A 23,193-nucleotide genomic window follows, 5' to 3' on the forward strand; every position below is an offset into this window, starting at 1 on the left:
AAGCATTACTTGTGTAACTGCATGCCTGCCTCATTGGGCAGACAGAACTAGATCCTATGAAGTCTGAATACTGGGTGAGCAAATATTTATTGAGAGTTACTCAGCTGTGATACAAAAGGGGATTCATGGCATGGTGCATCTGGACTCTGCTCATTTTTTATGAGATAATTGCGCCACGGACTACCTCAAACACGGCGTGACTGAAGGATTTGCCTTTTAAATTTAAGAACATGGAACGGATAGGAATTAAATCCGTCATGCCTCCATGTAGCACACAAAGGAAGAAGAATATAAATAAACAGGCAACCAGAATGGTGCAATAAGAACGGGATTAATCCAAGTGTGATTAATTCAATGTCAGATTAAAATTGATAGTGCCAGCTGTACCGGGTCCATTCTGCTGCATTATTCTTGCCTGTCATCTTTTTGTCCACCTACTTCCCATCTCCTTGGTGGATAAACCTGCAGGAGAGTTAATTGTCACATACATGGGTTTAATCACGTTGTCCACAGCATTTGGGGGCCTTGCCTCCAGCGATCCATGACTAATTGTTGTGGTAATTTTTCAATCATTAACAGCGTCACATATGCTGCAAACAAATCCCACGGCACCCACTAAGGCCCCAGTGGCAAGTGGCACACGCTCCTAATGAAAGCTGTGTGCCCTAGCCCCTTCCCCCTGTCCCCATGGTGAAGCCATTAATAAACCATATCAGCCTTGGGGAGCTAAAGGGAAGGGAGCTCTGGGCTGCACAGCTCACTGCTATATCTTTAAGGAGGGAGTGCTGTGAAAGGGGCAGGGGGAGACAAGGCGAATCCAGACTCCATCTGGGATGGCTGCTGGCAGGCCCCATCTCCACACGGCTTGCTTGCCACTTGTTTTCTATTGAGCTCGTGTGCTTCAGCAAGGGTCCTTTCTTCAAGTTTTGGCAGGATGACCGATCTCCATGGCAACTGCTGGTGCTCATCTGCTGCACCATGCTGCAGCCGTGTTCTGCTCCACGTGCCCAGCAGGACCTGCAACTCCACCAGTGGGACAGGAGCTGCCCCAGGGCCCTGTCAGCAAACTGAGGCCTTGCTCCATCACCGCACTGACAATGGAGGCTGTGTGAGCACACACGCTCTTCAAGGGTCTGAGAATTAATGATATATATATCAGGTGAAACAAAAGGGTAAAAGCTTCTTTGGAGCATGACATCCAGATTAAAAAACAAAACAACAACACAAAAAGGTAAACTGCAGTACCCACACACAGGATTAGTACTGCAGGAGTTTGGAGGGAGCTGCTAGGATTATGTAAAAGCGCTGCAGCCTGTCCAAGCTAAATGAAGTAACCTCTGAGCTCAGCTGGCAAAAGGCCTGGGGTAGGCAAGGTCATGTTCCTGTCACCTCTGTGCCTCCATGTCATAGACATGCCAGCCAGCCTGCTCTGAGGTGGATGGCACCCTCCTGCCATGTATGCCTCTGTGCCTGGAAATCAGCACTTAGCCTGCACCCCCAAGCGGCTCAGGTCACCCCCTCACCACCTTGGTAGCATATCAAGCCATTTTATGAGCCTGCTTATAGGTGAAGCATATCAGCATTCCCGAAAGGTCTGAATGGGGGAAGTGAAAAAAAAAAAAGATGTGATTTTGCAGCATCTCTGCTTTGAAGAGACCAATTTAGAACCAAGCGGCATTTCAGCAGGCATCCAGGTGCTTTTAGAAAATGCTGATAAAACATTTAATTATTGGAAGCAGTAGTAGCAGCAGTTCCGAGCATGAAAATGTAAATGCAGGTAAAGGAGAAAAAAAGAAAGAACTACAAACAAAACAAGGCAGGATTAAACAAAAGTGAGAGCCCCCTGCTTCCTTGGAGCGGGGAAAGAAAACCTGGCTACTCTGAGGGTTAAACAACAGTGTGTCAGGGTTGAGCTTCTGATGTGAGCCATTAGAAAAGCAGAGGGAGGGAGAAATCCCATCTTTCCTTGTTTAGTTTTGATAGCCATGGCAGCAGCACTCTTATGCAACTGTTATGTAAGTTACAACAGGACGAACACCACTACTTCTCCCCAGCAGGGCCCTGAGAAGCCAGGCTCCTCAGCCTCCAGGCAGGGATGTCAAACACTTTTCTGCTTGCTCCTGACCTATGGATGAGATGCCGTGTACAAATGCATGATAATCCTTTGCAGTTTTATTCATTTTGACAGCTCTCTCCCACCATCCGTGAGCTGGTTTCTGTGAGGGTGGGGGAACATTTAATGGTATACAGCTGACATAATCTTCCATGGGTATGGTTGGTTTTTTCCCTCCTTATCCCTAAGAATGCAACTGCGTCAAAGCAAAAGGAAGGCTGACAACAGGTAAATTGTTCCTTAACTAACTTCTGCATGAAGCAAAAGCACTGTCCTTACCGTGCTGTATCAAGTCAGTGTCACTGACACTAGAACCGCACAAAGTTTACGGACCTGCCTGATGCCTGCTACACACGACAAAAGCTCCCAGCAATGGCAGATGGCATGTGAATCACTGTAAAGGCAATTAGCAGCTAGCTGCCAGATTTTGACGTGCTGGGGAGGACAGAGGGGGTTTTCTCTGCTTGGAGCAGTTCTCACCAAAGGGGCTGGAAATAGGCATTAGTCTCACTTTGCCCCCACAGAGTACTTGCAAGTGGTATTGCTGGCTTTCAGGCTGCTGTATCACTGGGTACCCATAAGCAGCCAGCAGAAAGATTTGCAGCAGCAATAAAAGTGCTGTCTTTTTACCTTGATGGGCAGAAGTCACAGCTGCTGCAAGCTGAGAGTGTTTTTAAGCAGAATAAAAAAAAACACCTATGCAGCAAAGAACCACAGCCACCATGCCAAGTGCTATGAAAACATTACGGAGCACTGTAAGCAGTGATTGAAAATGCATCAAAACACTCAAATGCTTCTTAGCAACAATGATAAATGGATTCTGGAACTGTTCAAGTTGGATGAACTTGCAAAATGAGTTTGCATGGTAGACGATGGTCCTAAATTTTGATCAGAAAGCTAGTGCAGAACTTTTCAATGTGAGCCTTGTCAGTGTATATCTTCATCTTGAAGTCAGTAATAATATGAAAATGTCCTAGTAAAATAACAGCCAGTAGAGTTTTCATTGGATATCCCACTGGATAACCCTGAAGCAGAGGACATCATTCTGGGCAGCCTGATAACACTGTGACCAATAACGCTCAGGAGCCTACTAGCTTACTTAGGAAGCCCAAGGTGACATCTTTTGGCACTTTTTCCTACACCCATTAGACTCTTCACTCATTAAATGCCAGATCTGTGCTAGTTTCTGTGAGTGCTGCAGTGGGGATTCTATTGTACTTTTTATTTGCTCAGTGCATGCTCAGTAACAATAATCTCTTTTTGGGGGCTCCTCAGCACCGATGCAATTAATAGCATTATCTACAAAATCTCAGAGCCCCACAGCACAGATGTTCTTCCTCCAGAAGCACAGCATCTGCTAACCGTTTGCAGAAGAAGAATCTCTATCAGCTCTCACTGGTGGCTGGAATAAGCAAGATTAGCCACTTAGGAAGGGCAGCATGCCAGTTTGTATTTGACCTTCCCAAACTAAGCACACTGGAATGTATTCAGCATTGAGTAGGTGATGCCATCTTATAAAGGGACAAGATTTTATCACTACGTCTCATCAACAACTGACTTCTGTATCAGACTGCTCAGTTTTGGTTTTCCTCAGGGTCAAAGGCTGTACCTCCCTCAGAAGCCCACAAACCCAGTGCTACAGCAGCCCTGATGTACACTGTTCAATACAAGTCAAAGAATCGCTGAATTACAGGAGTTGGAAGAGACCCTTGGCATTATCAAGTCCAACACTCTCCTAATGCATCTCCTTACAGTAAGTCACACAAGAAAGTGTCCGGATGGGTCTTAAATAGAGAAGCAGACTCCACAACCTCTCTGGACAGCCTGTTCCATTGCTCTGTCATCCTCAAAGTAAGGTTTTTCCTCATGTTAGTAAGGAACTTCCCGTGTTCCAATTTGTGCCCACTGACCTTTGTCCTTTCATTGAGCTCCACTGAAGAGAGGCTGGCCACATCCAATTGACTCCCATCCTTTAGGTATTTCTAAGCATCGATATGATCCCCATTCAGTCTTCTCCAGGCTGAACAGTCCCAAGTTTCTCAGCCTTTTTCCACATATGGGAGATTCTCCAGGACCCTCATCATTTTTGTGGCCTTCCGTGGCACTCTCTCCAGTAGTTCCCCGTGTTTTTTAAACTCAAGAGCCCAGAACTGGACACAGTCCTCCAGATGAGGCCACACCAAAGCAGAGTAGGTGGATCACCTCCCTTGACCTGCTGGACTCTGGCATCTCTGCCACGAGTTGCCTACACTCCAGTAATACCCAAGATTGGTTTTACAGTGTTCTACCACACACAGCACTTGTTCACAACCAGACCACTTCGCACCTCCTGACTGACTTCTATCTGTAGCTATGACAGTATTTTATGAGTGCTAATCAAGCCTGAAACAGCAGCAGAAAGTAAATATGCTATTATCCCCATTTTGCACATAGGTAAATTGAAGGAGACAATGACTGTGATGAAGATGTTAAGCTCAAGCAAATCCTACTGAATAGACTTCATGTAGATACTGGTACTCCCATGTAGTTATGCAACTTTTGTGCAGGAAAAAAACCCACAAAGCCAAATAAAATCCATTACTACAGTAGGCATGACTGTGCTCTGACCTTACTCAATGCAGTAAAAGTGCACATACTGTATATAATTACTGATCACTAGGCCAGAGACAAAATGAAATATCAGTGTATGAAATTACATACCATTCTGCAGATAGAAAACAGACTATATTTCAAAAAAAGAAAAAAAAAAGTCCACACACTGAAGAACTGAGTTGAAGCACTATTCATTTTTATCACATATAGGGAATCTTTTATAGTAGGATTGTCTGTAAGGACCTATCTGCTTTGGTATTTTGCCAGCTACAGAAACCAGAAACTGTAATATAGTAATATAGGTGATGTATCAGCAGCTGTAACTCTGGTAGTCAGTGAAAATCTTGTCACATGCCACATCCCTAGTTTGGCAGCATCTATTAACTATAATGTGACAAGTGAAATCAATGTACTGTGGAATTCTAGATGAATTGGTAACAAGTAATCTCAGAGGGTTTCCCAAACCTTTAGCAATGCATTAGTCCAAGTACACCAATCACATGTTGCAAGAAAGGAAAGAACAATCATTGAGGAAAGATGATTTGTGACTATTATAAAAAAACCCTGGGGATCTCAGGGAGTCTACTCCCTGATTAGACTTCACTCAGTGCTTGCTTTGCTTCTTCTGTCTTGGATCTCTTGAAGTAAAAAAGAGCAACAAAAGGCAAGCCCAGCACTAGCAAACTTTCTAAGTCAGAAGATTAAAACATTCAGAAAGTGACACAGTAATGTAAAAGACCACGGAAATACATGAAGCAAAAAGTTATTTTCAAAGAAGAAAGTGACAAGATAGTAGTAATACTGCCCTTATTGAGAACAAATTACCAAAGAGAGCTGATCTCTTTTGGAGTTGATGGCAAGGTGACAGTGGATAAGTAATTTCACTGGGTCGCCCTACAATTTCCCCTGCTGTAAAACAAGGCTAACAGTATAGCTTAAACAAAAACAACCAACCAAACAAAAAACATCCACAGTTAAGGGATACCAGTGAAAAATACAATATAACAGCACTGTTCTGACTATTAACCAATGGAGGGCATCTAAGCAGAACAAGGATTAGTCGCTTTTCTGTCACCGAGGACAGCCAGAAGCATCGCTTAATTGAGAGATTAATTAATAGAATTATGCTATTCCCATATACCTAGATCCATGCTCCCTCTGGGTTCACCAACCAGAGGATTCAAATGATAGAAGCATTTCAGAAGCTGAAGAGGCCACAGTGTTAGCGTATCCATACATTAACCTTTACTTCCAAGCTACAGGATTTGTAAGAGATTATTCGAGTCTAGACTCGTGCCAGAGCACCATAACATAAGGCAATTTATATTATGGCTAATGAATGGTGAGTGAGGAGTTTTTCAGTAAGGTAGAACTATGCCTATGGGAATTTTAAGTCACACAGAATCACAGAATTACCCGGGTTGGAAGGGACCTCAAGGATCATGTAGTTCCAACCCCCCTGCCTAGCAGGGCCACCAAACATACACCTTTACTAGATCAGGTTGCCCAGGGCCCCGTCCAACCTGGTCTTGAACACCTCCGAGGACGGGGCATCCACAACCTCCCTGGGCAGCCTGTTCCAGGGCCTAACCACTCTCCTAGTGAAGAACTTCCCCCTAACATCCAACCTAAATCTTCCCTCCTTCAACTTAAAACCATTTCCCCTAGTCCTGCTATTATCAGCCCTTTCGAAGAGTTTACTCCCCTCAAGGGTAAGGAATAGTGGAAGAGTGCAAGGTCTCAGGAGAACACTGGTCTTCCATATACCCCCTTCAAGCCATTAGACTTCACATCTTATGTTTAGTTTTTCAGTTGACATGTCCTTAGAAAAACAAAAGTAACAAAACCCCTCTGATTTCATATAAGAAACAAAGAAAACCAAAAACACAGGGCTGACTCCACAGATTTTTATTCTGCTCCACTTACAGCTCCTACAGTGTCTAAATTTCAGCTGTCAAGAAACCATGAATCCATCTTCTTCACTCCCTGTTCTCACCAACACTCAACTCCTTACACTAATTTCTAATACAGTACTTTACCCCAATCCCACACTGAGCCTCTTCATGCTTTTTCTCTCTCCCAGAGAAAGCCATCAGCTCCCACTTAACACCTTTGCAAGACATGGCAAGTAAGTCCACACAGTGGATTATCCAAATGAAAACTGTCACTCTACCCAAAAAGGCTGGGAGTTGAGCAAGAAAAAGTCAATGGAACAGGGCTCAGGCCCTCAACAGAGGCATTCAATCACCGCTCAAACACTTTTACTATTCAAAGCCATGTGTCTAGAACCAGGAGAAAAGAAAGCCCTGGAACAAGACTCAAGCCCACTGAATTCACAGATCCATACAAGCTTTCTACAGGTAGCAAAGAATAGAGCTATGAGCTCATGCAGGTATCTCCCCTGCTGTCACACTTCCTTGACAATTTCCTCAGTTGTGGTTTGAAAATCATCTTGGGGCTGTCCTTCAGCTCCCAGCATACTTGCTACAATTACTCCCTTCTGCTACGAAGCCTTTTGGGTGTCTCCAGAGAGCCTGGGAAGGCCCTGCTAGCTCTGGCTTGCACAAATGTGAAGAGCATATAAAAGAAATTACAGATTCAGTGTTCCCTAGTTCACCTTCCTTAAACTCTATCTATGAATTGTACAGCTGCAGAGCTTTTCCCTAACTTAAGGTGTATGCATTTTTATTCAAGCCTCGTGAAAAGAGATAATGAAAGGGAGGTGGAAGTAAAGAAGCAAAAGGGTCACTGCAGGGGAACTCCAGCTTTTTCATATTCGAGCCTTTCAAGGAAAGAGTTACTGATTTTCTCTTCCTGCTGAGTATCAGAAGGCAGCAAGGAGGTCATTGTAGGGGAACACTCACTTTTTCATATTTGAGCTTTTCAAGGGAAGAATTAATGATTTTCTCTTACTGCACAGTATCACATCTGCAGGTGTGGTGGAAAGGAATGAAGTCAAGAGGCTGCCTGTTGAAAATGACTAAAGGATCTGTGCTTTTCTGTGTGACTGTGGCTGGACTTTTCCATCTCCAAGAAAAATTATGCTAACTTAGTCCAAGTAAACAATGCCAAGCTGCTCTCACAGTTGGGGCAGGTGTATCTGCTAGAAAACTCCAGGGCGATAAAGGTGACTGTGAATGGTTTGTTACATACCAAAGGGGCACGGAACAGCCATATCTATGTAAACGCTATATCCACTAAGGTAAAGTAACACAGTGCTCCTATTCTCCTGCTCCTACTCCCTTGTTTTTAAGACTCTGGTGCTTCAGTGAGAGCCCCAAAGGTGACAAGCACAGAACAACTAATGGAACACCACAAAAATCACTTCGTCTTTTTTTTTTTTTTTTTTTTTTTCCCCCATTAAATTAGAGTCTTATAATTACAGTCCTCGCCAAATTAGTCTTTCTTCTCTTTATTCCAGGTTTCTGCACAGGTCTGCTTTTATCGAGAGCATTTTATATCAATCAACAGTAGAAAAACAGAAACACTTTTTTGAGCTAGAAGCAACTCTGGTCAGCTTCAAAAGCTGCCTAAACAAAGCAGCAGCTTGTTTCTTGTCCCAGCAGGACAGCAGCTCCTAGGGTCAAATTTAAGAAAACAGAAATTCACCAGTGCATCCCCATCATGGGTACTGGGTACTATTAAAAACCAAAACTATATATATGGCAGAGAACAACTCAGAAAACTCTGCAGAGGGTGCTACAACATTTGTCTTACTGTTTGCTCAGACCTCCTCCAGTCAGCCACATGCAGAACACAGCAAATGCTTATGCACAGACTGTTTGAGTTCACTACTGATATGTGAATACTGATAGCAACACAAACAAAATACATAAATATTGTTTTATATTATTGCATGATTAAGTGCACCATCAGATGGGTTATGAGAATGAGAGCTTCCTGTAAATGCACTTTCTTAGTTCCTCCTGATCATGGGCCTATTTTGCATAAGAGTTGCAATCTAGATAAATTACCTCTGAGAACGACTAGAAGCTCAGATAAGTAACTTCAAGAGAGCAGACACAGGACAATCTGCCTTATGTGAGCAGATAAGCTTTGGGAAAGTAGCCCTTCCTTTACAAGATAAACTTTGGCTTCTATTAAATAAATGAAAATAGCAGCAGCAAGTGCCAATACAGGAAGAATTTTCCTATTTAAGAACACCAGCTTTCATTCAATAAGAACAGGAAGCAATTTAGCATTTGTAAAGATGAGTAGGTCTACCCATCTTGTTTGTAACACAATAGCTTCTAGTACAGTAGCGGAGAGATTTCAGCAATTACTGTTTCTACTGTAACACATGTGGCAGTATCAAGAAGAAATCCTCTCAAAGATGAAAAAGGATTGCAGTCAAGAGTTTAACTGTCACTTTTGAAAGATGCTAAATAAACCTGAACTGACAGAAGAAAAGGATTCCCCTCACTGTACTTGTTTATTGGAATAGCCCATAACTTTTCAACCCATACAGTTAAAGCTGAACTCCTAAATGGAGTCTCTTGCTTTATTTAAATGAATTCTATGAACCCTTCTTCTGCTACAGGCAGCACAAGTATTTTGCATCCATTACTTTCCGAGAAGAAAACTCAGTAAATTCACTTCAATTATTGCTTTTAAGAGCAGAAAAAGTTCTGAGCTATAATCTCAGCATTCATCTCTGGCATCTGCATAATGACAATTGGTGCTGTTGAATGAGCAGCTCGACATTCAGAATAGGAAGGGCAGCAATTCTCAGGGTTAAAAAATATATACTATTCTGTTATTTTTCCCATCTTCTCACAATTTTAAGTAAGAGATAAAAGTTACTGCGCATTGCAGGGGTAGAAGCTGACAAGGGACAAAGTTATAGCCATTAGCTTATGGCTCTTTGTTGGGAAATTTTATTTTTTATTACTTTTCTTGATAAAGGCAAATTTTGACCCAGAGAATACAGAGCTAACCAAGATTTACAAACATTCAGCTAAGGTTTTTAAATAAGCTAAGTGGCTGTCAGAAGAAAGCAAAGCAATAAGCCGCCTCCCCAAACCTCTCCTCCGACTTGGCTCCCAAACAAGACCGGTAGCGGATTACCTCCATGGCTACCTCTTAAATTCTATTTGTTGTTATATACAGAAGTTTAGTGGAATTATGACAGAATATTTAGGATCAGACTTATTACTGATGCTCACTACATAGTCATCAGACTACATAATTTATGGCATCTGTTCTGTTCAGGAAAACGGAGACATTGCTGTAATATCTATTAGTAACCTGTCATGATTATTTACATGGTGAGAAATGTTAATACAGGCTGACATTTTTCCCTGATTCATTTCAGTGCAGCAGCAAACTCTGCTTGTAACGACTTGATACACTACCTGGGATGGGCAATATCTAACCCCATTATGGAAATGCCCCAGCAGAACAAAGGAGCCAAATTTGTTCCAGATTCTTTCCTTCCCTCTGGAAACATCATCACCCCTCACAGGATAATCACTTCCTTCCCAACACTCTCATGTTCAAATGTTCTATGTTCTACCTTCTCTACTGCTCACAGAGATTTCCTTGTTGTGAACTATGAACCGCAAAGCAAATCAGGCCAACCGTAGAAGAAATCAAGGAAGATTCAAGCTCAGTTATTCTTTATAATTCAAGTTGCAAACAAAATCAGCACAGCTTACTTATATACTTCTACGAAGTCTGAGTTTAAAGAGGAGCTGAGGGGAAGCCTGATGGCAGCTGCAGCTCCACACAGGGAGCGGAGGGGCAGTGCTGAGCTCTGCTCTGTGTGACAGCGACAGGGCATGGTCAGGTGGGGGTTAGGGAAGGGTTCTGCACCAGGGGGCAGTGGGCATGGAACAGGTTGCTCAGGGCAGCAGGCACAGCCCCAGGTGCCAGAATTTAAGGAGTGTTGGGACAACAGTGACAGACACGGGGTCTGACCTTTACATGGTCCTGTGTGGAGCCAGGAATTAGACTCAATGGACCTTGTGGATCTCTTTCAACTCGGGCTATTCTACGTCTCTATAAACTATACGGTTCCTCTCCACCGACCATTACCCCCTAAAGACATATGCCTCACAACTCAGTGACACGAAGACCTCGATGAATGGTACAGAGGTGGAAAAGCTGATCATATACTATCAATAGTTTGTTATTTTCTTAAAATGTTTAAGAGCAATCAGCCTCCACACTCACACAGGAGAACTGCATTTATTCACTCCATGTAGCAGCTAGAAATGATGCGATCACAAGAAGTGATGCACAACAGGAACATCCTAACCAACATTTCTCCCTCCAGAAACAAGAAATTAAGTCTGTGTTTGCAATCTAGTAAAGAGAAATACTTCCTAAAACGATTGATCTAATCTCAGCTGAATTAAAACTATCTCAGCTGAGTTTTGTGTAACAGTCAGGTACAGTCAGAAGCATGCCATTAAAATCTCTCCCCCACTCTCAGTTGGGTAGTTCTGAAAAATGTTCTGCGAGCAGCAAAAATGAATATTACAATGCAACAACAACAACAACAAACAACCCATGGGGTATCCTAGCTTGATGAGGAATTATATTAGGCTCATTGGACTAACTCCTAGCTGATTAAAACTAATCAGCATTCATCAAATAACAGTGTGGTAATTCAACAGTATTATTTGGCAGTATTTTCATTTGCACAAATAAAGGCAAGGGAAACACCTTCTCTGTGCTATAAATTGTTGCTCTTCAAGGTTTTCAAGAGAAGCACTTTCTTCTCCTTCAGAGCTGCTTAATAAACTACACTATTTAGCCTTCTCTTGCGTATGGTGCTCAGTTCCTCCCTGCTGGATCCCATGGAGACAAATCACACTGAATTACTGAACCTTTAATTTACTTTTGATTAAAAAAAAATTAAAGGGAAGGAGAAGCAATGCATACACATGGGTAGAACATTTTGAATGCAATGTTAAAAGATGACACTATGCATTCTATCACATCATTTTTTCCTTTTTAGATTCCAAATAGACTAAAATCAAGTTCACATGCTAGAAAAAGCGTTCATTGCTAGATGGAAAGAAGTACCATGTTCCAGACAATCAAATAACTGCTCTTGTTGGTTTCAAGATTGATGTTAGACTGATTTAACACTTTTCCACATACATATTTGGGCAGGAGAAAATGAAGCATGAAGACAAAGTAGTTTCCTAAATTGCAAAGATAAGGAACATAAATTTCATCTAAAAATGTGGTCTCGCACCATGAAAGTGAAATTATCCTCTAAATCTATTGACAGTACTACTCAGCTGGCAAAATCATATGGAGCCACAAACACAAATGGCCATTCAAGTTCTATAATAACTACTCACTTCAAGATCCAATCCTCTACTTACTTCTCCACAAAATATCCCTGCAAATAAATAACACATTTCCCAGAAATAGATGTAATAGAATTGTCATAAAATGGAATACCACGTTTGTTCATTCTACACAAACACACAGAGATTGAGAGTAAGCTTATATTAATTCTTTTGAAGAACACCAGCTCTAACATACATAATGAGTCTGTCAAAGCTAATAAAATCAGAGAAAGCAACATTTCAAAAATTTTATGGGTTCCTTCTGGATGAAAAACTTGATGAAAAAATAGTTTTAAAAATAGAGCTGTAAATTAAGGAGGAGACAACAGGCAAGTTTTTTGACAAGAAAAAGGGAAGGGTGGAGTAAAGTTATTTTATAACACAGTACACATATCATACTTGGGTAACAGATTAAGAGAAACAACAATGTTTAACAACAATAAAACAACATGTACTTTGATTGACCACAGCATCGACTCTCTGCAACTCACCTCTACATTCTGGTTATCAAGGCAAGACCAAGACTTCCTCCAAGTCCGCTCAAAAGAAGCTAACACATTATCAAACCAAATTGTCGATCTTCAGGCAAAAAGAAATAAGCTCCCCCTGATTTTTTCTTCCAGTGGAAAGGAGATAGAAGAAACAGATTTTCTGTGTAAGAGTCAATCCAAGTTAAAAATACTCAAACCTTTACACTCCTGAGAGTCTGGATCAAATGTGAGAGACAAGGGGGCAGTGGGTCCAAAATGTGCTGGGAATACTCCAATTTGATATAAGAGGAAAAACTTTTACTGTGAGAACAATTAATCACTGTAATAACCTGTCCAAGGATATGATGGATTCTCCATCACTTGAGATTTTTAAAACTTAGCCAGACAAAGTGCTAGATGATCTTGTCTAGGTCTTGCTTTCAACATGAAAGGTTGGACCAGAAGATCCCCAAGATCCTTTCCAACCTGGGCTTTCTATGAATTCTACAGTGTATTTCTGCAAAAACTTCTTTTCAAAATGCTTAGATGAAACTGAAAAAAAAAAAAAAAAAAGGAACGATGCTTTATCAATTCCCTTATTGCTGGACTTCAATACAAGCAGTTGCTTAGGTTTGTGGTACTGAAGGAAGCTGTCTCCAACTGTTATCATAAGGAGGTTGAAAAAAGGCTGACAATTCTGCTGCCCCTGGCTATGGGTGACTCTTTTCGAGTCAAGAGATGTGTAGTCAAGTAAGGACAGATCATTTCTTTCCCTACCTGAACAAACAGCTCAACTTACCTGACAGAGCCTTTACACGGGCCTCCTAAAGCCAACTAAGTGACTACAGTCAGAGCTCTTCTCCTTGTACAGAAAGAGGCTGGATCACCACAAATTATACGCAGAAATCAGGCCCTCTGTCCTATTACTTATTCCCTTTTAAACTTATCAGCATATGTTTTTGGCAGGCATTTTTCTAGATGTACCACAACCATACATTTTTTGGTATCAGTACAAAATGTTGCAGAATACATACAAACATTCAGTAATACCTTTCTCTAAAAACCTGCAGTTCCACATCAGCTCTATATCTGATCAGCCAGAGCAAAATTTCAGTGGCTGCCAGTTCAGTGGAGTGTCTCTGGAATTAGCCAGCTGTGATAACCTGCCATTATGTTTACACTGGGCAGGGGGGAACTGCAACAAGAATGATAATAAGCCACATTTGTCTCATTTTGTATTTATTTGGTCACTTGCTTTTTTTGTCTTTGCGAGCATACACACACATATATACACATAGGTAAATAATTGTATGGGCCGACGTAATCTCTAGAATGAGATGAAGGTGACTCAGAAGTTGAAATATAAACTTTCAGCTTGGATTCAGCTCACATTTCTGTCACAGACAGCAGTCACTCAAACCCATTTGCTTCCTAATTTCCCATTAACTTCATTTAATCTGAAACACTGAATGCTTTACCTTCAGTTACCTGCCAAAATCAGGAGAGGAGGCTCCCCCTGCAGTCAGTCACAGAGAGAAGCTGCCTGGTAGCCTGATCTAGAAACCCTGAGTCATGCCTTCAAAGTATGGTGGTAGACCTCTGGTCTCTACGGGTATATAAGCCCTGTAGGAAATCAGACTTTCTCACTGAGGCAGCTAACACCATTGTCTACAGTGTGTGTGTGTCTCAGTCTCCTGCACACTTCAGTTCCAGGCCATAAAACAGGGATGATGACATTTCCCTATCTCATAACCATCTCGGGCGAATACGCACAGAAAAGACTGGGAGACATTCAGGTACTGCAGTGATGTGGTTGCATAGGAGACAGACAGTGACCTAAAAAGAACAGATTTCAAACACTGAGAGGTTTGTGATGGAGAACTGCGAAGCTTGCACTGCAGACTTAAATCTCTTTGGTGTACTGTGTGGGAAGAACCGCAGCCCACCCAGCATCCCCCATGCTCGTTTTTATCCCATGTTCTTGGGAGGCTCCAGCTGCTCAAGACAGCAATAGACCTCTGTAACTTCAATTTCACCTTGAAGCGTTGCAGGAATGTATTTTATATGCATTATATTTACCCTTATATGCTTTATCCATATACACACACACAGCTTTAACCATTTCAAGGTCCCCACAGAGAGCTGTTAGCTTAGACAGAACATGGGTCTGCATACTATTTAAGCTACATGCACCATCTGCTCCAACATTTTAATGTAATTTACCAGGCAAAAGCCAAACAGGAAAAAAAAAAAAAAGCCTGCTAGATGAAAGATATTAAATTTCCCCTTCCCCAAAACACCTCCTGCTGATTGATATATGAAACCAACTCACCCTTAACTAAAATTGGATTTAAGAAGAACACGTTCATTAAAAATATATATATATATATATATATATATATAAACTCCCCTCTATGTCAACAAGGTAACACTGCCATAATTTTTCTGTTAATTACTAATTTACTGCCCATGAAAACTGATCAAACCTAATAACCCCTTCACAAAAATAAAAAAAATAAAAAAATAAAATTTTAAAAAAAGGGAGTGGGCAGAGAATGTGCTTAAAACTGTTAATTCCCCATGTACAGTTTTGAGGATCTTCAATAAATGATTAAAGAAAAAATCATTTACTGCAGTGTTACAGCCAAGCAAGTTGGACATGTCAAGAAGTGTATTTGGCTGAAGGTGGCAGCCCTGGGCCAAATACTATTTAAGTCTTGGAATAAAGTCCTGCCCCTGGTTAATAGCAAGGCTTCCAAAAGCCGAAAAAGCTTACATGTCAAGAACCAGGTTTATCCAAGGAGTTCACTGATGACAAATAGGCTTCCACCTTTTAAAACAAAAGCAACGATCTGCAAAAGTTGTGGTAAACTCTTCCTGTTCAACAGTGTTCATCCACAGTGACACTTAGACAAGGCTGACAGTTTCTTCATGGAAAGTACACACAAAATTAACAAGATACAGTGGCAGGGAAACCACCTTTGTTATAAATTCAGGACATCAACCACAATTTGAAGGCCAAGACTGCACAACAATTTTTAAACCTGTAACCATATACAAACTGCTGACATAAAGCTCTCGTTAAAGCCTTACTGAAGGCCCAGTACCTACTTATTTCCTCACTAAAGCCATGACAATCTCCTGTCCATACCAGGGAAAAAAAAAGAGAGGGAGCTGTTTCTTAAGATTGTAAGCACCAATGTGACTTTCTGATGTGGAAGGAAGAGAAGCGTATATGTGCCACAAAAAAAAAGTCTTATCCAGCTCTTCCTTACTGATAGGCTACCTATGGCTGCCTTCACAATCTATAAGCTTAGGAAACACAACACCAACCCAAACTCATGCCCAGAGCCAAACATCTGTTTTACAGAATGCCACCAAACACCCAGCGGTAACCAAAGGGTTCATCTCCCACAGTCCTCATACAAAGCCTTCCTTCATTTTTCAACTGAAGGTAAGTATTGCAGAATGAATGTTAAGGACCATCAAAAAAGGAAAAAAGAATGCAAACTTTTTACGCTGGTGTATAAAGACACTGTATGCCCACAAGTCAAACAGTGGATGTAGGCCTCCTCTGGCAAAATCCTGGAAAAGATGCAGATAAGAGCAATCACAAACATATGGATCAGCTCTCACACAGGACATGACTGTATGATAGAACCCTTTGGCCTGGCAAGAAATAACCAGTGAGAGTTACAAATCACGAGTGGCATAAGTGAGGAAAAGAAACTATTACCCGTGAGTCTCTTCTCATTGTAACTGGTAGGTCACAAGGTCAAAAGAAGATGCTGCAGGTTCCCTGGGACTCAAAATAGCACCTCAACAAATTAATGGAAGCAATGAAAACAAAGGTATTGTTTTTGGCTCAGGAAGCTGAGAGCTGCAAGCGTATATCATAAGATCCATGTCCTGCTTCACTCTTTAAGCATCTGCCTGTGATGCTGCAGGATACAGCATATCATGTCCAACAGAGGTTTGATCTGAAACACCATCCTTGGGTTATTTTCCTGAAGAACATCAGAAATTCAAAAACATCAGGACGAGAGACTTCCTAAAAATTATGGAATTTTCCTTTTTGTCTTTTATTATTATTATTATTATTATTATTATTATTATTATTATTATTATTATTATTATTATTATTATTTTCTTTTTTCTTTTTTTTTTTCAATTGGGAGATTTTTTGTTTCTTGGTTTGAAAGGTAAAATTCATTTGTCAGATTTTCATGTTTCTGTCCCAAGCTAACATATTCCGCATCAGTGAGCACCAAGAACATTGCCATTGACTTCAATCAGCGAAGGATCACACCCTAGCTGCTTCCAATTTCACAGGTACTAAGCAACGCGATGATCAGCCTCTGAGTAAGCAGCATCCTGTACTCAAAAGTTTTAAACGTGGAATTTCATACAAACCTGGGTTCAGCACTCATCAATGAACATGGTCTCTGTGAATCTTGAATAGTAAAGTCCCGAAGCACAGAAATAAATATGTGATGTCAAATGACATTTATTTCCTCATCTCCTCTTCACAGACCTAAAACTGAGAGTACTTGCTACTACACTGTGAAGTTTCTGTGTTTTTTCTGCTGTTATCCAGAATAAAAATAACTTTGCTCTACATTAAAAAGCACTATAACATTCCTATTAAAGTTATGTATAAAGGTGCAGATGAAAAAAGAGAACATATAAATGAAAACTTAAACAGTACCATAAGTTAGATTTTATATGTATCAAATATCAGACTATAATAGCGATCCCTCATGTTCACATTACTATATAATTGTTCTGCTTTAGCACTGTCAGCCTTAGGGGAACATGTAACATCAGTCCCTGTGCAATTCTGTGCATCCTTGCAGTAAGTGCATATTTTTCCAACAACACTATAAAAACAGTCATAGGGTGCATGTACTACTAATTCTTTCAAGAATAGTAAATATCACTGCTAAAAATAGTAAATATCCCCATATTTTCCATTTGGCGAGAGAAGACTTCCCTTAAAGCAAACAAGATTATTCAGTAGCTGGATTGGCTTTATTGCACACACTACTTACGCTGCCTTGCAGATTTTATTTGCCAGTGCACACAGTAAGATAACTAAGACCTTACTCACTGCTAACACAAAATTGGAATGGTTCATTCACAGATCATCCCCACTATGCAGTTAACAACTAAGAAAGAAGCTTGATATAAGTCCCTGGGCAAATCTTAAGTCGGCTTAAGTTATTAGGAAAGTGAAACTTCAAAAGTGGCTTGAAACACTGGGGAAGCCGCACATGACGTACGGTTAGGTTGTGGTTGGCCTTGATGGTCTTCAAGGTCTTTTCAGGTTGCGGTTGGATCTGATGGTCTTTAAGGTCTTTTCCAACCTGAGCAATACTACCATTCTATGATTTTATGTCAAAGCAATGAATTGCCACTAAAAAAAGTGCTATTTTGTTTGGCTGCATCTCATAGTTCGGTTCTTTGTCACAGCTACACACTGCGCTGATCTATGTAAGAAACCAGAAATCTAGTGTGTTAGGAAGTATACAGAGGGAGAAAAAAAAGGGAAGCCTGGAGTATCTTCACAGACCTCAAAAGGAAAAAGAGCTGAGCAGGTAAACAGGTAAGGCAGAGTACTTGCAGTACATTTAAACAGATTCAGCTACCACAGATCTATTTCTACTTACATGTACTAAATGTCTTTATCACATTCCACTTAAAAGTGACTGAAATCAAACAAAGATTCCTTCATAAACTTATTATGGCATCAGAAAATTTAACAAAGTACTATTTTTTTTTTTCCTGAAAATAATGTAACAAATGTAGCACCACTTCCATGAAGGCATCATAGCAAGAATGGAATTCTACAATTAAGACTAAAAATCTTGACACAATCGTTCATTATCATTATGATTTGCTGCATGGGGAGGATAAGGGTCACCCCAAAGAACTATAGGACCTTCTGTCAGCATAAACAGCTCCTCATGGCCCAGCATCCTGGCCTCAATACTGAACTTTGTATTGTAATCCAAGCACAAGATTTCATCAGTTCTTTTGTTATCATAGGTATCTAACCAAGACAAGAGAGGTCTAGGTTAGATATTAGGTGGAAGTTTTTCACACAGAGGGTGATGATGCACTGGAACAGGTTGCCCAAGGAGGCTGTGGATGCCCCATCCCTGGAGGCATTCAAGGCCAGGTTGGATGTAGCTCTGGGCAGCCTGGTCTGGTGGTTGGTGACCCTGCACACAGCAGAGGGTTGAAACTTGATGATCTTTGTGGTCCTTTTCAACCCAGGCCATTCTATGATTCTACAATCTAAGAAACAGAACAAAACTGGGAAATAAACAAATAAATCAACAGTGCTGGCTGTTTAAATTACAGCCATCATCAATCAACAGACACACGCACTTCTGCTCTGACTGATTGTTTCTGATTGCCTCACAAACCACTCTTACATCTGCAAGCAGTAACAAAACAAAAAGGAAGTGAGGATTTTGAAGGCAAAAGCTATCTTCCTTTCCCTTATCAAAATATTTTCTGTTGGGATGAGAAGAGATGCTTGCCGGCAAACGTTATATTACAGAAATGTATTTGAACAGTATATCAAGGGGAAAAAAAAAAGAAAGAAAGAAAGCATCAAAGAAACAATCTTGAATTCCAAGATACTAGAAACATTATGGATAACATAAAAAAAAAAATTAAAATTTCTGCAAAATCATGAGTTTTTTTGCAAGTTTTTATCACCAAGCTGTGCAGCACACCATAAAAAGATCTTTCTGTATTTACCTGGTGAACTGGCACACCAGTGAAATATTCCTTCAGCACAAGGTTAGCCATCCAAAATTGAGTAATGTTTCTTTCATTCAGCCCTACAGAGGTGCTTTCCAGTAGAGTCCTTGAAGAGACTGAGATGCGAACAGGCAATTTGCAGTGCCTGTTCTGGGCATCTGACAAAGTAAACATACAGAAAAGCAAGGCACAGACACCAGCGTTTAGTTCTTCATAAGGCGAAATATGTCTGTAATGTGAGTCACAGCACTGAGGACTGATACATAATGTTAGACAAAGTGATACTTATCTGAAGTAAAGGAAGTTTATTATTAGTGAGCAAACTGTAGGAGAAGAAAACACTAGTGTTCCTCTATAGGTAGATTATAGACTTACAATACATACTCCTGAGTAGCCCACACTGTTTTCTTTTGGCTGTAAATATTCATTTCTAGGAGAGTGGTGAAGTCCTGGAACAGGCTGCCCAGGGAGGTTGTGGATGCCCCGTCCTTGGAGGTGTTCAAGACCAGGTTGGACGGGGCCCTAGGCAACCTGATCTAGTAAATGTGTATGTTTGGTGGCCCTGCCAGGCAGGGGGGTCGGAACTTCATGATCCTTGAGGTCCCTTCCAACCCAGGTCATTCTGTGATTCTGTGATTCATAAGTTCAAAATAATGCTGCCTCTTATACAGGTGAACAGGCAAGTATTTGGAACAAATGGTGCAAATACAGCTGTTTGGAAGTCACAGGTCTCCTTCCCAAGTTTGATGAAGATCTTACTCCTTGTTGATCTGCACTGGTTTAAAACTAAAAGCTTTAAAATTAAAACTTTGGTCTTTCAAAGACTTAAAGGCACGAGACCAGAGTAGTAGTTATTAATAATTAATACCCACTGATTGTGGATATTGGAAGTGCTAGGGATGTTCTAAAAACAGCAGATAAGAAACTCTTCAAGTGCAAGTTGGTTTTGGAGGACACTACAATCCCGATATCAAAAAGAGATGAAGGGGACAGGAAAGAATTTTCACCTTCCTCGTTTTCCACAGAAAATCCTCTTTCTGGATTTTGGCATTTTCATTTTTGGGCAAAGGCAGCTTGCTGCCACAACACACACAGACACATAAATCGACAAGTTAGTAAGAGCAAACTTAGCTTCACCATAAATAGATGCAACTTAGCATGCCAGGAACCTATTGGGGTTGCAAACTGTTGTAAAAAAGGATAAAAGAGAACATTCCATGCAACGTAAGACAAGGAAGACTTACCTGATGGAAAATGTGAACTACCTTGTGCACAGTGTTACTTTAAAGCAAATAAGCTGTTAGCCAATACAAGTTATGGCCACACTTCTTCCTCACTTTCAGCAAACAGGTATCAATGCTTCAATGAATTAGACCGACATGCATTAGACACAGCTTTTTTAACTTCCTGTTTTCAGTGAGTTACCAGAGGGAATAAAAAAACAGAACTGTGGCTGCAGAAAGTGCAACTCCTTCTAAAAATATATTGCTAATAAAGTAAAGGAATCTTTTTCTACTGCTGTTTCAATTAATAATACAGTCATTCAAAAGCTACAGTTGAGTTATTAAATTCATGTTTTCTTGGACAACCAGAATTACGATTAATATTTAGGAAAGTTTTGGTGCAAGAGTATAATTTTCAGGGCCATAATACAGAGGGTGAAAAAGAGCTGAGGCACATTAAATTGAAAACACTGACTGCTGTAGAAACCTGCCTGCTGCCATTTCATGCACATTCATTCACGCACACAGGTGTGCAAATGCATCCAGTGATGGTTCAGATGACACAGTTTGGCTTTCCATCTATACATCAAAGGAACCCAAATATAAGACTAGAGCAACATAAAAGCTTTAAAATAAGAAAGCCTGACCATTAGCATACCACATCTGATCAAAATAATATTACACAGTAGTCTTTCACTTCTGAAGCTGTTCAGAACCTGTGTTGTATTTACCATCTCATGAACACAGTAGCCTGAGAAAGAACATTAGCATAAGGCATTAACCCAATGGGGAGAAACTCTAGAATTGGATTCATCTTTTTGAAAGGAAAATGATCACATTAAAATATATGCAAACTGAAAAGTATAAGCAGTGCCAAATAACCTTTATAGTTTATAGTTACTGTACTTGGACCAAGGGAAAGAATTCAGGACACATTAAAATACAATAGCTCTGCAAACTAACTGCAAGAATATCAAGTGAGAACACCAGGACTGCCTGAAAGCACGCTTGTAAGAACTGCATGGATCATATACCAAAAGGCTCCCACACTCAATGAATAGCACTGGCAGAAACTGAATGATAGATGTCTGAGCACTGCCCTGTGCAGAACTACTGCCTGTCAGTCAGTGAAAAAACAAGTATGTTAAATTTTCACTGTGAAAATAATCAGAAAAACATATCAGTTTCCCCTCTCTTTCCTTTGTACTCATATGTAAGTTTCAGAAGGCAAACCATCAGGTGACATTTGTTTGTAATAATTCCGATTAAAATAAATGATGCTGCTCTTACAGCAGTTTACAGCCACTGCATTAGCAATGAATCTGGGGATAAAAGAAATGAATCAAAGGTAAAAAGCACCCTAACTTTACCCAGCAACCAAATGGCAATATGAAAGAAGTCACTTTCCTCTTTCTACACTTTAGAGATACAGGAGTACTCTCATATTCTGAATACTACGGGATGTTATTTGATTTTAAAACTCTAAAATCTTAACTGCGCATGGACATGACTCCCCTGGAAGAAGGAAAAATACACACTTCAATTCATCAGTTTCTCTTTTAAAGCCAAGACCCATCTGTCTCCTTATTGCACAAAATAAAAGACAAGCTCTCTGTTTGCAGGCTCCGGCTCACACACTTGGAGGTAATGCTCAAATCACAGCACGTAAGCTCTACGTTCCACCTGAGGACCATTTGTGTCAGCTTCTAACAGAGATGCTTGCACTCACCAGGGAAGAAGGGGGCATTTCAGGCTTTGAAACTGATTGCAGTGGAAGTGTTTGCTAATAGAGAAGTCAAACAAGTAAAGGAGTTTCAGTACCTGAGTTAACCAGCTGTTGTTCCATGACGCCACAGCCCAGAACCTCCAGCCATTCTCCTTGGAAGTTGATCTCCATCTCAAAGGAAGGGTGAGTAAATGGGAAGTAGCAGTCCACCCATCTGACTTGTAGTCCTGTAGCAGTGTTTAAAAAATAAAAGGTGTATGCATAAAAGGCCATCCCTCTAATTACACCTAAAACTCACCCCTCAAATAATGACACCAATTATGACAATCCAGAGAAAATAAATAGCAAACAAATTAATTTACAACACTTGTACAAGGCGATAAATCTTAAAAACTTGCGGGGAAAAAAATGACCGTGTCTTTCCTAATATGAAAAACACTTTGTGCAATTCAAGCATCCTTTGAAACCAAATCAATCATTTGTCAAACCCTGGCAACCACCTGGCGTACAATGAAAATGAGCCAAAATCTTTGGAAAGTCAGTTATTCTATTATTCTATGTACCAAGATGCAATTTTTTCCATGAGGAGAAGGTACTCAAGTCTTGCATTCTATTGATCAGTGAGGTAAGAATTTTTTTTCATCAGACACTATTAAAAATACACGACTATTATTTCTGTATATATTTAATTATGAAAGTTAATAACATAGATCGATGAACACAGATGTACACACACATTTAGAGCACTGCAGCATTATTAAGGTATGCTATATGCAAATAAAGGCAGAGAACTCCAGACCTGTGGAGATCCAAGGAAACCAGCCTTAAACTTTGTGAAGTGCAGGAGATCCCCATTCATCTGAAATCCCACTGAGCAGGGATGAGAACCACCTGACATCACAGAGCAGTGGAGCCAGAAAAGGGCAAGCTCTGCACTGCGACCAAATGCAGAGCTGTTGTCAAGGCTCTTATTACAATTGATGGGTTT

General features: G+C 40.6%; 1 protein-coding gene across 18 annotated transcripts in view; it reads right to left on the reverse strand.

The window, feature by feature from the left end:
- The window catches only part of FARS2 (phenylalanyl-tRNA synthetase 2, mitochondrial), a 217,093-nt gene that overhangs the window by 136,106 nt on the left and 57,794 nt on the right, over window positions 1–23,193 (reverse strand). For 16 of the 18 annotated variants that reach the window (XR_014943570.1, XM_085540269.1, XM_015854553.3 and 13 more), the window contains one exon: window positions 22,301–22,432. Coding sequence is in view for 17 of the 18 variants with exons in the window: in XM_085540269.1 (XP_085396395.1) it covers window positions 22,301–22,432 (132 nt within the window). In the remaining variant the exon portion in view is untranslated. Of the gene's footprint in view, window positions 1–7,218; window positions 18,783–19,253; window positions 19,415–22,300; window positions 22,433–23,193 lie in introns of those variants that run through there. The other 2 variants (XM_085540265.1, XM_085540264.1) reach the window with 2 other exon arrangements.

The sequence above is a fragment of the Coturnix japonica genome, chromosome 2 (assembly GCF_054131305.1).
Source record: "Coturnix japonica strain WE chromosome 2, WE-NBRP24, whole genome shotgun sequence".
Classification (NCBI taxonomy): Eukaryota; Metazoa; Chordata; class Aves; order Galliformes; family Phasianidae; genus Coturnix; species Coturnix japonica.